Below are 16,267 nucleotides of genomic sequence, written 5' to 3' on the forward strand. Positions count from 1 at the left end.
AAGACTAGTTGACCATATTTATGTAGGTCTATTTCTGGGCTCTCTATTCTGTTCTATTGATCTATTTGTGTATTCTTTTGCGAGTACCACATTATCTTGATTACATAGCTGTATAGCAAGTCTTAAAATCAGGTAATGTCAGTCTTCCAACGTTGTTCTTCTCCTTCAATATTGTGTTGGTTATTCTGGGTCTTTTGCCTCTCCACACAAACTGTAGAAGCAGTTTGTCAATATCCACAAAATAACTTGCCGGGATTTTGATTTTGATGCATTGACTCTGTGGATTAGATTGACTTAATCTGTAAATTAAATTAGCAAGAATTGACATCTTGATGATATTGAGTATTCCTATCCATGAACATGAAATATCTCTCCATTTATTTAAGAATAAGAAAAATAAAAGTTTTAACTTTACTTTCACTTATTGCATCTTTAACTTTCTTTCTTTCTTAACGCAGATCCAAATTTCTGACCTATATTATTTTCTTTCTCTCTAAAAAACTTCTCTTGACATTTCTTGCAAGGTAGGTGTACCTACTGGCTGCAAATTTCCTCAATATTTGTTTGTCTGAGAAAGTCCTTATTTTTTTTCACTTTTGAAGGATAATTTCACAGGTTATGTAATTGTATATTAGTTGGGTTTTTTTCTCATTTTAAAAAAATATTTCACTCCGTTCTCTTCTTACTTGCAAGGTTTCTATGGAGTAGTTGGAAGTAATTCTTATCTTTGTTCTTCTAGGGCTAAAGTGTTTTTTAACACTGGCTTCTTTCAATATTCTTTTTTATCTTTGATTATTTGTAGTTTGAAAATGATATAGTCTTTTAAAGATTTTTTAAAAATTATTTTATTAAGGTCATATTAGCTTAAAACATTATGTAAATTTCAGGTGTACATCACTATATTTCAGTTTATGCAGTATAGACTGCATCGTGTTCACCACCAACAGTCCAGTTTTTATCTGTCACCATACACATGTTCCCCTTTACCCCTTTTGCTGTCTCCCTATCCCCTTCTCCTCTGGTAACCACTAATCTGTTCTCCTTATCTATGTGTTTGTTGTTTATTTTCTACATATGAGTGAAATCATATTGTATTTGTCTTTCTCTTTCTGACTTATTTCACTCTGCATAATCCCTCAAGGTCCATCCATGTTGTCACTAATGGCATAATTTTGTTTTTTTCTTTAAGGCTGAGTAGTATTCCATTGTATATATCTACCTACATATAGTTTTATTTATTATTTATTCTGCTTGGGATTCTCTGAGCTTCCTGGATCTGTAGTTTAGTGTCTGACATTAATTTTAGGAAAGTCTCAGTCATTATTGTTTCAAATATTTCTTCTGGTTTTTTTTTTCTCTTTTTGTTCTCTTAGTATTCCCCTTACACATATGTTACACCTTTTGTGTTTGTCCCAGTCCTGGAATATTCTGTTCTGTTGGGGGGTTTTCAGTCTTTATTTCTTTACTTTTAAGTTTTGGAGATTTCTACTGTTATATGCTTAAATTGAAAGATTCTTTCTGTAGCCATGGGGTAACAAAACCATCAAAGGCATTCTACATTTCTGTTACAATGTCTAGGATCTCTTTTGGGACATTTATTAGGATTTCTGTCTCTCTGCTTACATTTCCTGTCTATTCTTGGATACTGCCTAGTTTATCCATTGGAGTCCTTAGCATATTAATCATAGTAATCTTAAATTTGTGGTCTGATAATTCCAATCTTCTTATCATGTCTAATTCTGATGTTTTTCCTGTCTTTTCAAATTGTGTTTCTTGCCTTTTGGTGTATGCTGCAATTTTTTCTTGATATCCAGAGATGATGTATCAGATAAAAGAAACTTTTGAAAATAGTCCTTAAATAATGTGGTGTGAAGTGTGGGGGAGGGGAAGCAATGTGTAGTCCTATTATTAGATCTCAGTCTTTCAGTGGGCCTGTGCCCCTGTACTGTGAACTTCACAACTTTTTCTCCATTTTTCCTCCCCCTTCAGGTGGGAGAGGATGGATAGAGTTGGCTGAAGTTGGGAATTTCCTCTAATAATACTCCAGCAGGTTAGGCTCTGATTGACTAATTCCTTCACAGGGCAGGCCTTGTTAAGAAGAACAGTGCTTTAGCATACTTCAAAATGATTCCTCTCCTCCTCCCACTTCAAGAGGCCCAAGGGGATTTTTCTTTAGTATTTACTGTGATAACCTTCAAAAGATTGTGGAGTACCCCCTATCACTGGGCCCCCCCCCAGAGCTTTTAATTCTCAGAGACATCCCAAAGGAGCCTCTAACAATTTGTCAATATGGTTTATGTTTTCCTACCCTGCTGCTGATTCCCTTGCCATTTTCTGCTCCTAAGTGTCTCTTCCAGTGAGACTTTACCCCTGTGTTCACCTGTCTGTCTCTCCAATCTTGGGGGCAGTGTTTTGCCCTGTGTCCTTACCTCTCTTATGAATCCTGGAAAAGTTGTGGATTTTTCAGTCTGTTTAGGTTTTACTTGTTGTTAGGAATGGAGTGGTTGCTTACAAGCTCCCTATATGCAGAACTGGAAACTAGAATAGCATATAAATTTTTTTCCAATATTTTTTAGTTAATAAGATGGCCACGTGTTTCTCTTCCTTCATTCTATTAAACTGATTTATTGGATTGATGCCAGCAATATAGAGAATGGGAAGTCCCAGCTCTCATCTTCCCACAGATACACCAACTTAGCATAACATATGGACCAAATTTTCTTTATGAGAGGGATAAAATCTGGTTAAGAAGTTGCAGTAACTAAGAGGAGCACAAAACTGAAAATAGCCACACTTGAACAGAGGAAAAGAGATATTTCATTTTACCCATGGCAGCCCCTCCTTCAAGCAGGCCCAGCTCAGGTCTGAGAGAGAAAGACTTGGCCTGTGACTTCTGCCTCAGAGAAAAGAGAGGGTGGAGCATTCATACAAAGTCCTTAGACTTTCAGTGCACTACTCTATGGAAAAAGGCCAGGCAGCATACTGCATCTAGCATGGCTCTATAAAATTGGGAGAAGCCACATAATCCCTAAACTTCACCCACAGGAGGAGGGGGGAGGGAGAGTGTGTATCCAACATACTCAGCCTCATAGTGCATTGTCCAAGGAAAAAGAGGTGAGTGGTTTACTACAACTGAAATGACTCTGTGATACTGGGAGAAGGCACACACCCTGAATCTTTTCTCCAGGACTAACAGAGAAGAGTGGAGTGTACATCCAATGCCCTGGCCTATTAGTGTGCTGCCTTAGAGAAAAGCAGTAAATGTTTTACTGCAGCCAGAACAGTTCCATGAGATTGGGAGAAGGTTCACAAACATGAGACTTCTCCAGGAGAGACAGAGAGGAGTGGCATATACACATCCATTGAAAAGGCTTAAGAAGCTCTCAGAGTCTCTATCTAGGCTTTTCCCCATAATACCAGTTCATAAAGACTAGAAAAGTTGACTATCTCTCCAAATGCACAGACAACAAAAGCTACACGGAACAAGAAAAATTAGGGAAGTATAACATAACAAAAAAAAAGAATTAGTAATTGAACCCAAAGAAATGGAGATCTATTAATTGCCAGAAAAGGAATTCAATATAATCATCTTAAAGAAGCTCAGTGAGTTACAAGGGGACACATATAGACAACTAAACAAATTCAGGAACTGATACATGAACAAAATGAGAAATTCAACAAAAAGGTAGAAACAATGAAAAAGAACCCAACAGAAATTCTGAGGCTGAAGGGTACAATTACTGAACTGAAAAATTGAATAGAGAGCTTTATAATCAAACTTGATTAAGCAGAAGAAAGAATCAGTGAACTTGATTCAGCATTCACTGAGTTTCTGTAAACTTTTGACTATTTTCCAGAGTTCTAACAAAGTTTTCTCTGACAGTATATTCTTATATTTTTGTTGTTTCTATGAAGTGACAGTTCTTTGGAATACCCTAGTCTACCATTTTTCCTGCTATGTCTTATAAGGGCATGGTTATTGCATTTATGACCCATCAAATAATCTAGATTAATCTCCAATCTCAATACCCTTAGCTTAATCACAACTGCAAAGTCATTGCCACATAGGGTTATATTTACAGGTGCCAAGTAACAGGACCTGATAATTTTGGGGAGTCATTATTTAGCCCCCTAATATTTATTTCTCACTTAGGCTACCATGTGTATACAGGTTGACTGGTGAAGGGGGGTGCTTTCTCTATGTGGTCACTCAAAGACGCAGGCTGATGAAGGTTTACCAGCTATAGCGGCAACTGTAGTAACATTATACCTCCTAAATCACTGTGGCTAGAGAGGAGACAAGTGAAGGGTAGTGTGTACTCTTCAACCAACATATCAATTTCTTCCACAGTTCATTATCTAGAACTATTACATATTTTCTGCCTAACTGCAATGGAGCAGGCACTAGTGGGGAAATGTATGGATTGTGTGAGCACCACTATATTTGTGACCTATGAATATTAGTTCTTAAAAATAATAAATATTAATATTTAACCTTATGGAACTTCTGATATGTGCTAGACATCTCATTAAGCTTTGCGTTTATGTCATTTTGTGGCCTTCTTGATGAACCTATGAGGACGATATGATTTTATTATCTTCTTCAGGAAGCTGAAGTTTATTGAAGCTAAATCACTCACCCAAATTTTAGGCAAAGCAACCCAAATGCACAGGACACATTTGTAACCACAACACTTGCCTGCTCTAATAAAGGTGTGATAAGACTTCTTGGGAGTGTTGACTTAGAGGTGAGTGTGCAAAGGGAAAAATGGATCCATCTCATTTGTTGGAAAAAATATTCCAAGGACAAAACTGTGGTGGTAAGGTAGGTGGGTGTTTAATGAAAAAGATTTGCTTAAGAAATGTCTTGAGATATCTTTGAGAAAAGGCAAAAATAATAATGAAATAAAAATTAAATTGTTAAAAACATTAACATATCTTCTCTCAATTGTTAGGTTGTCTTTTAGTTTTGTTGATGGTTTCCTTTGTGGTGCAGAAGATTTGTAGCTTGATGTAGTCTCATTTATTCATTTTTTCTTTTGTTTCCCTTGCCTGGTCAGACATGTTCCTTAAAAATATGCTGCTAAGGGGCTGGCCCCATGGCAGAGTGGTTAAGTTCGCGCGCTCCGATGCAGGCGGCCCAGTGTTTCATCAGTTTGAATCCTGGGCGCGGACATGGCACTGCTCATCGGACCACGCTGAGGCAGCATCCCACATACCACAACTAGAAGGACCCACAACGAAGAATATACAACTATGTACCGGGGGGCTTTGGGGATAGAAAGGAAAAAATAAAATCTTTAAAAAAAAAATATGCTGCTAAGACTGATGTCAAAGAGCATACGGCCTATCTTTTCCTCTAGAAGTTTCATGGTTTGGGGTCTTACATTCAAGTCTTTAATTCATTTTGAGTTGATTTTTGTGCATGGTGTAAGGGAATGGTCTACTTTCATTCTTTTGCATGTGGCGGTCCAGTTTTCCCAACACCATTTATTGAAGAGACTCTCCTTTCTCCATTGTATGCTCTTGGCTCCCTTGTCAAATATTAACTGTCCATAAATGTGTGGGTTTATTTCTAGGATCTCATTTCTGTTACATTGATCTATGTGTTTGTATTTGCACCCGTACCACACTGTTTTGGTTACTATGGCTTTGTAGTATATTTTGAAATCAGGGAGTGTGATACCTCCAGCTTTGTTCTTTTTTCTCGCGAATCCTTTGGCTATTCGGGGTCTTTTGTTGTTCCATATAAATTTTAGGATTCTTAGCTCTATTTCCGTGAAAAAGTGTTGTTGGAACTTTGATAGGGATTGCATTGAATCTATAGATTACTTTAGGAAGTATGCACATTTTAACTATGTTAATTCTTCCAATCCAAGAGCACGGAATATCTTTCCATTTCTTTGTGTCTTCTTCAATTTCTTTCAACAATGATTTACAGTTTTCAGTGTACAGATATTTCAAGTTTATTCCTAGGTATTTTATTCTTTTTGTTGCACTTGTAAATGGGATTGTATTAATTTCTCTTTCTGCTACTTCGTTGTTAGTGTATAGAAACACAACCGATTTTTGTTTGTTGATTTTGTATCCTGCGACTTGACTGTATTCATTTATTATTTCTAAAAGTTTTTTTGTAGCTTTTTAAGGGTTTTCTACATATAAAATGTTGTCAACTACAACTAGTGACAGTTTTACTTCTTCTATTCCAATTTAGATCCCTTTTATTCTGGGCAAAGGAAACAGTAGAAAAAATCAACAAATGGGACTACATCAAACTAAAAGCTTTTGGACAGAAAAGGAAAGCACCAACAAAATGAAAAGACTAACAACTGGCAGAAGATAATTGCAAACCATATATCCGATCAGGGTTAATATCCAAAATATACAAAGAACTCATACATCTCAACAACAAAAAACCAACAACCCAATTTAAAAATGAGCAAAAGATCTGAACAGAGATTTCTCCAAAGAAGATATACAGATGGCCAACAGGCATATGCAAAGATGCTCAACTATATTAGGTATCAGGGAAATGTGAATCAAAACTACCATGAAATATTACCTCGTTTTGGTCAGAATGGCTATAATTAATAAGACAGGAAACAAGTGTTGGAGAGCATGTGAAGAGAAGGGAACTCTCGTACACGGCTGGTAGGAGTGCAAACTGGTCAGACACTATGGAAAGTAGTATGGGGTATCCTCAGAAAATTAAGGATAGATCTACCATATGATCCACCTATTCCACTGCTGGGTATTTATCCAAAGAACTTGAAAACACAAATGCATAAAGATACCTGCACCCCTAAGTTCAGTGCAGCTATATTCACAATAGCCAAGACTTGGAAGCAACCTAGGTTCTGATCAGGGGATGAATGAATAAAGAAGATGTGGTATATATACATAATGGAATACTACTCAGCCATAAGAAATGACGAAATCCAGCCATTTGTGACAACGTGAATGGACCTGGAGGGTATTATGCTAAGTGAAATAAGGTAGAGGGAGAAAGTCAAATACCATATGATCTCCCTCATAAATAGAAGATAAAAACGACAAACAAACACATAGCAACAGAGATTGGATTGGTGGTTACCATAGGGGAAGGGGGGGAGGCGGGAGGGCAAAAGGGTGATTATTCTCATGTGTGTGGTGATGGACTATAATTAGGTTTTGGGTGGTGAATATGATGTAATCTACACAGAATTCGAAATATATTATGATGTACATCTGAAAGCTATACAATGTTATAATCCAATGTTCCTGCAAAAAAAAAAAACTTTAAGATATCAAGCTCTGTAAGGATGTGAAACTATTTGAACTCATTGCTGGTGGGAATTTAAAATGGTAGAGCCACTTCAGAAAATGGTTTTGCAGTTTCTTATTCAAATAAGCATATACTTACCATATGACCAAACAATCCAACTGGTAGGTGTCTACCCAAATGAAATGAAAACTTATGTTCACACAAAAATCTTTAGGCAAAAGTGTACATCAGCTTTATTTGTAATCACCAAACACTAGAACAAACACAAATGTTCCTCAACTATGGAATAAGAAATACAATCCAGGGCTGGCCTGGTGGCGCAGCAGTTAAGTGTGCACCTTCTGCTTCAGAGGCCCAGGGTTTGCCGGTTCGGATCCCAGGTGCGGACATGGCACCACTTGGCACGCCATGCTGTGGTAGGCATCCCACATATAACCACATGTAAAGTAGAGGAAGATGGGCACGGATGTTAGCTCAGAGCCAGTCTTCCTCAGCAAAAAGAGGGGGATTACCAGCAGTTAGCTCAGGGCTAATCTTCCTTAAAAAAAAAAAGACAGAAGGAAAAGAAATACAATCCATAATGTCCATGTAATGGTATAATACTCTGCAATAAAAAAATATTCCCCAATTATACAAGTAACAGTAAATATAAATGTAAATATAGATGGACCTCAAACATATCATGCTAAGTGAAAGACACCAGACTCAAAGACTGCTTATTCTAGAATTATAATTAAGGCTCTTCTTTTAAAGGCAAATTATTTGCACAAAAACAGTTTAGTGTTTGCTAGGGACGGTGGGTGGGAGAAGTTTACTGAAAAGAAAGTTGGCTGAATTTGTGCAGATGACTGTGGTAAAGTCACAAGACCATAATTTGACAATTCTTGGAACTATACATTAAAGTATGAATGTTACTGTATGTTTATATACATTAATTAGAAAATGAGAAAATAAATAAAACAAGTCATACAAAAAAACATGTGTGCAGTATGAAAATAACCAGCTTAGTCCCCCTAGGCAGATTAATTGCTTCTTTCCTAGAAAAGTGCAATGAGAAGCTGTAAATGTCCTCAAGGGGGACATTCATGGAGTCCATGTCTCTATTATTCTCTCATGGTTCTCAGAAATTAGCATCTGAAGTCCCAATAGAACTCAAGGCGACATCATTTTAAAGGGACCAAACTGCGTGCCAACCTCATTTGGTCATCATGCATTCATCTAACTGTTAATAGTACTTAGTACACACAGGCTTTCTCCCAACCTGAGGATTTGATGTGAGCCTTCCACCATGGCCAAAGAAAACAAACCAAGACAAAAATAACATCAAGAGACTTTAAAATGATAACTTCTTTGTAAGATGTTTTGTAAACTTTCCCTTATTTGCTATGTATAGACACATACCGTGAATTATGTGAAAAGTCACTCTATTGTGTTTATTTTACAAATAATGAGGAGGTAAGTGACTTCTCTGAGGATACAGAAAGAATGCATGTAAAATCATGACTTCAACCATGTTGATATTCTTCCTTCCATATTTCCCTGCCTCAGAGACCTTTGAACATCTTGACTGCTACCTGAGATAGAGCCTGTCTAACAGTACTTATTAATTACTCCATGGCTGAATTTCTTATTTCAGACTCACTATTCAGATCGACTGTTCTTTCTGTCTCAGCAGACAGGTAAGCACCTATGTTCCATAAACATTTTTAATGGAAAGTGTAATTTATGCAAAAGCAGTGGGGCAGCTATACCAACTATGAGTTATTTAAGCACAGAAATAGATTTTTTTCAACATTCTTCTATAGTACTGAAGAGAGACTGGGATATGAATGTCGAAACTTCCATCAATGTGGGTTTTAGTGATTCTTATGAAATATGCTGCTTTCCCAAAGAAAATGAACAGAAAAATAAGATATGTGATGTTTTGATTAAATAAGAGATGATTACATCTTGTTCTCTCTCTGCTGGTTTCTCATTGGAGGTTCAAAAAAAGAGAAAAGAGAAAAGAGTAATGTTCTTTCTTTAAATGACAAAAGGGTCTTCAATGAATTAACAATATCTGAACTGCATTTAACACTTTCCCCATAATCTCACGATTATTATTAATAGCACATCTACAAAAGTTGACAGTGATGTGGCTAAAAGAACAGATTTTGATTAAGTTGAAGTGAATTTAACGTTGATTCTTGACCCTTCCTCATAGTAGATGTGCAATTTTAGAGCATCGCAAGCCTTCAATTTCTTATAGTAAAATAATAATATAATGTAAACTCCTTGTACTCACACACACACACACACTCACGCACACACACACACATGCACACATCATTTATATATAAAGCACTATATACACCTCTGGCTGTAGAAGGTAATATATGCTAAAAATGGTCATGTATATTAAGATTGGCAAACGTAGTATCTTCATGGGCTAGGGGTATAAAATGAAGTTGCGAAAGGTTTAGCAAGATGAAGAGGGGGAATGGTAGTTATCAGAGAATGGTTGCCTTTTCAAAATCTTCAAATTCAAATGAAAAAATCTAAAATACTGTCCCTACACCATATTTTACAACATGTGGTTTGCAGGCCAAAATTAGCCCCCACACTAGGAACTTCCAATTTTTAATCTCTGTGATTCAACAATTGGATCATAGTAATGACAGAAAAAATGATCGCTCAAGCTAAAATATAGATTTCAAGGAAGATATTAAGCAAAAGAATAGCTCAGGCAGAATTTTAGGAGCAGCCAATCATATGGCATGAGTGAGTATGGACAAAGAAACACTGGAGTGCACGGAAAAATCTCAGTGGCCATAGTGTGTGAGAAAACACAAATTGAGAAGAGAGACTTTAAGACTTCAGAACTAATCCATACTTTAAGTCCTGTATGTCACCATTTATCCATTTTTCCCAACAAATATGAAGACTATCTTTTCATCCTAATAATAGTTTTATAGCTAGCACTCATCTGGCTGTGCTAAACGCTAGCTTTTTATTCATTATTATTAAGCATTACCTTATTTAATTCTCACAATAATACCTTAAGATAGATCTCATTACTGTCTTCATTTGGCAGATGGAAAAATGAGGTTTTGGGGAGGTACGGTAGGACCAATGACTCCTAGGTAGTGAATGATAAGACTTATATGCACCTCACCCTAGAGCCCAAGTTTTATACCTGATGCTTTGCTTTTCCCTCATAATTTTCTCTATTCGTCATACATGCCCCTTCTGCTCCAGTTATCCCAATACATCTACTATGCATATATCTCCCAGTTACTTTACTGCAAAACCCAAACACTGAGTTTGGACCAATGGAGACAATGAGAAATTGTAAACTGAGTTAAATTCAATGTTATTTAAATTAAATTAACAGCACATAGTTATGAACCATTCTGCCTTGGTCTCAAGGTTGGCTTGATTCCAAAGTGTGGCTTGCCAGTTATTAATTGTTTAAACATGAATAAATTTTTCAATTCCTTGTGCCTCATAATTGTTGTGAATATAATAATTAATCAACCTCCTAGTGTTATTGAGAGGAATCAATGAATATACATGTAAAGTATATAGAGAAGTTCCTGGCAGATGAGCTAAATGAAAGTATTAGCTTTTACTAGGCTCAGAAAAGTGAGTTGGTGGATATATTCATTCCAGACATATCCTCTAGGACAACAAAGGTGATTTCATTATATTCATTTTACAAACGAAAAGGAGGTAGGTGACTCCTCTAAGGACACAGAGAGAACGTATGGTAGGTTCAGGAATTGAACCACGTTACTATCCTTTCCTCTATTTTTCCCTGCCTTAGGGAACTTGGAACTTTCTGACAGCTACCTGAGAGAGAGCTCCCCTAATAGTATCTATGCATTATTTGACTGATATTCTGATTTCAGATTCACTATTCAGAATTGACTGTTCCTTCTCTCCCAGCATACAGGTAAGCATCTTTATTACTTAAACATTTTTAGTGCGGAGTTTAATTTATGCAAAAGAAGTGGGGCAGCTATACTTAAAGTTATTTGAGAACAGAAATAGATATTTTCAATGTTTTTCTAAAATACCGAGGTGAGACTGGGGTATAAATGTCAAAACTTCTATCCATAGGGAGTTTACTGATAGTTATGAAACATCATCCTGCTTTCCTAAAGATATGAGCAAAAAATTAACAAATGATTCTCTGATTGATCAACTGGCAGTTTTATCTTGTTCACTAAATGTTGGCCTCTCATTGGAGGTAAAAAACAACAAAAAAAGAAGAGGAGTGAAATGATCTTTAAAGTACAAAAGTGTCTAATATAAATCAAAAAGATCCAAATTGCATTTTAAACTTCTCCGTATAATTTCATTGTTATTATTATTAGCACATCTACACATGTTGACAATGAATGGCTAAAAGCATAGACTTTTGATTAGATGGAAAGTGGATTTAACTCTTGAATCTTAACTCTTTCTCATACTTGCTGTGGAATTTTAGAGAATCAAATAACTTCTCAAATCCTCAATTTCCCTAGTGATAAGGTAGAAATAATAATACAACCTACCTTATACACACACACACACACTCACACACATTTATATATGAAGCTGTATTGGTTATAAAATGTAGTATATGCTAAAAGTGGTCATGTGTGTTAAGGTTGGCAAACATAATGTCTTCATGGGATAGGCTTGTAAAGTGAAGTTGGAAAAGTTTTAGGAAGAAGATGTCACTAGTTAGCAGAAGACCAATACCCTTCCAATGGCTTCCAATTTAAATAAAAAGATTTAAAATATTGTTCCTACACAAGAGCAGATTCAAATAAAATATTTTGCAACACAGTGTTTGCCACCACAGCAGATCTACAGTCTAAAGACAGCCCACAAACAAGCAACTTTCAACCCTTGATCTCTGTGATTCTGTTAAGAGATGAGAGTAGTGAGAGAAAGGGTTTAAGAAAAAGGAACTCTTTTAAGCTAAAATATGGATTTCAAGGGAGAAATTAAGCAAATGAATGCTCACATGGAATTTCTGGAACAGTCAATTGTATGGGCAAAGGTGAGAAACACTGAGAAACACTGGGGAGCACAGAAAATCTAAGTTACTCTAGTGTGTGAAAAAAGGCAAATTGAAGAGGAAGTCTTTAAGACTTCAAAACTCATGCACACCAGAAGCCCTGCAGGGTACAACTCATTTTTCCCAGACCAACATGGAGACAATCATTCCATCCTAATAATAATAAATAAATAAAGCTCATCAGACTATGCTAAACACCCAGGAGTTTATTGTTTTTTTAATACATTACCTTATTTAATTCTCACAATAATACTGTAAAGCAGGTCTCTTTACTGTCTTAATTTTATAGACAGAAACTTGAGGTTCAGGTGAGTTAGGTAAGGATTAATGACTCATAGGTAGTAAATGGCAGGGCTGATATGCTCCTCATCCCAGAACCCAAACTCTATACCAAATCCTTTGCCTTCTCTTCAGAATTGCCTCTGTTGGTTGCACATGTCCACACTGCTCCGGTTATCCTACCACATATACTACACACATTTCTCTCAGTTACTTCGCTGCAAAACCCCAAACTCTGAATTTGGACCAATCGAGACAATGAGTAATTATAAACTGAGCTAAATTCAAGTTGATTTGAATACAATTAAGAACATTAGAAAACATTCCATGTGGATGCAAAGGTTGACTTTGGTCCAAAGCATGGCTTGTCAATTAATTCTAATTTAATTAGAAAAATTTACTCAATCTCTTGTGAATTATCATCTAAATGAATGTAATAACAAATCAAACTCATAATGTTCTTGAGAGGATGTAATGAATATACATTTAAAGTGTCAACAGCAGTCCCTGGCAGGTCAGCAACATGTAAATATGCTTTTATTAGTTTGGGAAAAGTGAATTGGTAGATATATTCATTTTGGACAAGCCATTGGTCAACTTATTTAATTTCCTATATCTCAGTTTATAGATTTATAAACTTGAAAAGTTGTGGAAAAATGATCCGTGATGATCCCTCGGATTCAACAGTACGTAAATTTATACATAATTAATGCACTAAGTTCTGTTATCAAGCCCATTTTTACCTGGAGAGTCTTGAAATACAAGTTATTGCCATAATGAAATAATAATTATTATTGTATATACACTTTTCAATCTAGGTTTCTTTGGTATCACTCTATCTTCTCACAAACAGAGCATTTTTTGATTCTCAACATTGATGAAGAACAGTACAGAAGTGACACAGTTCATCCTCCTAGGACTAACCAATGCCCCAGAATTGCAGCTCCCACTGTTTATAACTTTCACCCTCATCTATATCATCACTCTGATTGGGAATTTGGGGATTATCATGTTGATTCTGTTGAACTCTCATCTCCACACTCCCATGTACTTTTTCCTCAGTAACTTGTCTCTAGTAGATTTGTGTTACTCTTCAGCTGTCACTCCCACAGTCATGGCTGGTTTTATTACAGTAGACAAGGTCATCTCCTACAATGCATGTGCTGCTCAGATGTTCTTTTTTGTAGCATTCGCCACTGTAGAAAATTACCTCTTAGCCTCAATGGCCTATGACCGCTACGCAGCAGTGTGCAAACCCCTACATTATTCCACCACCATGACAACAGGTGTGTGTGCATGCCTGACCACTGGCTCCTACATCTGTGGTTTCCTGAATGCCTCCATCCACATTGGAGACACATTCAGTCTTTCTTTCTGTATGTCCAATGTGGTCCATGACTTTTTCTGTGATATTCCAGCTGTCATGGTTCTCTCTTGCTCTTATAGGCATGTGAGTGAGCTGGTTCTTGTTTATGTAGTGAGCTTCAACATCTTTTTTGCCCTCCTGGTTATCTTGATATCCTATGTAATCATATTTATCACCATCCTAAAGATGCACTCAGCTTCAGGATATCAGAAGGCTCTATCCACCTGTGCCTCCCACTTCACTGCAGTCTCCATCTTCTATGGAACTATTATCTTCATGTACTTACAGCCCAGCTCCAGTCATTCTATGGACACAGACAAAATGGCATCTGTATTCTATAGTATGATCATCCCCATGCTCAACCCTGTGGTCTATAGTTTGAGGAACAAGGAGGTCAAGGTTGCATTCATGAAGGTTGTTTCAGAGGCAAAATTGTCTTTAGGATTGTGACTTTAATGTTGTACAATGTGAAGTAACCTAATTTCATTATGGCCACAGTAAAATTAAGTTTGCACAGTGACATTCTTATCTATTCAAGTCTCTTGTCAGGGCCGGCTTCATGGTGTAGTGATTAAGTTCACGTGCTTTGCTTTGGTGGCCTCGATTCTCAGGTTCGGATCCTCGGGGTGGATCTAAATCATTCTTCTGCCGTAATGTGACGGTGATCTACATACAAAATAGGGGAAGATTGGCACAGGTGTTAGCTCAGGGCTAATCTTCCTCAAGAAAAAAAAAAGAGGAAGATTGGCAACCAATGTTAGCTCAGGGTGAATCTTTCTCAGCGGAAAAAAAAGTCTCATCCTGAAAAAAGGAAACATTATGTCCAGAAATATACCTAAAGAAAAATCCCTAAGATGCCTTGGGGCTTGTTTGTCAAAACTTTATTAAGGATATTACTTTATTCACTTGTTCTACATGCATTTTTTTTCTACCACATCAATACAAATAGTCATAAAATAGTGGCACAAATGAGACCATGAACAAAGTGCATCCATATGCCCCATGAGGATACATATTCATTGGAGTGGGAAATTTGCCATAATTAAATGGAATGTTGCTAATTTTAATAACAATGATAATTTACATATTTGCAATATATTAGAATATAAATTTATGTCTAAGATTTTTTGTTTTTTAGTTGAATGTTGTTCTAAGAGTCCTAATTTGATAATAAAAGTGATATACTGTTAAATAAAATTGTGCTTTTTAGGAGCACATTTTATTGAGAGATACATAAATATAACGTCTTAAATGAATTAATATTTGTTTTGACTGAGTCATTTGATAGAACCACCATGCTCAAATTAGAATTTTCAAAAGGATAATATAGCCAGAGTATAAGAAAAATGGAGGAAGGATAAAAGTATTTTTCAATTTCTTCAGATATTACTACTAACTTTCACGCTATTAAATAATTCACTAAGAACCAATAATGTTGTACATTTTGCTTCTGGAAATGCTTTGAAATTGTTAATGCTGGTATTTCATGTTGACTTTTGTTGATTTAAATTATCTTTTGTTACTACCTTGTTCTTTTACCTTACTTTGTTCACACTGATGTTCTTCCCATTTCTTCACAATCTGACAAACTCCAAACACATTACTGCCTCAAGGCATTTGTACTTACTCTTCCCTTTGTGGAATGTTCCCTTACTCCATTAAGGTTTTTACTTAAATGTTACTTTATTATAGATTTCTTTTGTGATCACCTTTATAAAATAGTCACTCTTTACTCACCATGTGCACTGTCCTTTCAGTCTGTGTTATTCTTCACAGTACTTATAAGCCATCACCTATTGTATATTTATTTGTTCACTTGTTTATTATCTATCTTCCCCAACTAGAATTTAAACTCCATAAAAGCAGTGGCTTTGTCTGTCTTGTTTGCAACAAGATCCTCAGTAGATAAATGAGTGTCTATTTCATAGTAGATTCTCAATAAATAATTGTTAAATGAATGAATAAAATAATTAAACTTTGAGTCCAACTGTATCAATATGTTGAATCTCTAAACCATTGATGACTATAGTGTATCATCCGTAATATAAAAGTTCTAGATATAGGTATAGTGCATTTCAAGAAGCATGGCTAATTCTCTTTTGCCGAAATACTTTTATCTGTATTCTTATTCAGTGCTTGCACTCTGGTGTTTGGACACAATGATTTCCTGGATCCCATAATCAAGAGAATCATCTGAAACAAGGTCATTATTTTTACTTAGAAGTGATGTCTCATTAAGTGGCAAGTAACACTTCAAATAAGTACTATTTAGTAAATCAGAAAAAAAAACATTAAATATGAGATTATT

At 36.0% G+C, this 16,267-nt stretch overlaps 1 protein-coding gene across 1 annotated transcript; it reads left to right on the forward strand.

The window, feature by feature from the left end:
* Nucleotides 1-13,470: 13,470 nt before the first annotated feature.
* LOC106822155 (olfactory receptor 5B3-like) lies at nucleotides 13,471-14,409 on the forward strand. Its single transcript, XM_014827196.3, has one exon. The coding sequence runs from the start codon at nucleotides 13,471-13,473 to the stop codon at nucleotides 14,407-14,409; it is 939 nt and encodes a 312-aa protein (XP_014682682.3).
* Nucleotides 14,410-16,267: the final 1,858 nt, after the last annotated feature.

Source organism: Equus asinus, chromosome 17 (assembly GCF_041296235.1).
Source record: "Equus asinus isolate D_3611 breed Donkey chromosome 17, EquAss-T2T_v2, whole genome shotgun sequence".
Classification (NCBI taxonomy): Eukaryota; Metazoa; Chordata; class Mammalia; order Perissodactyla; family Equidae; genus Equus; species Equus asinus.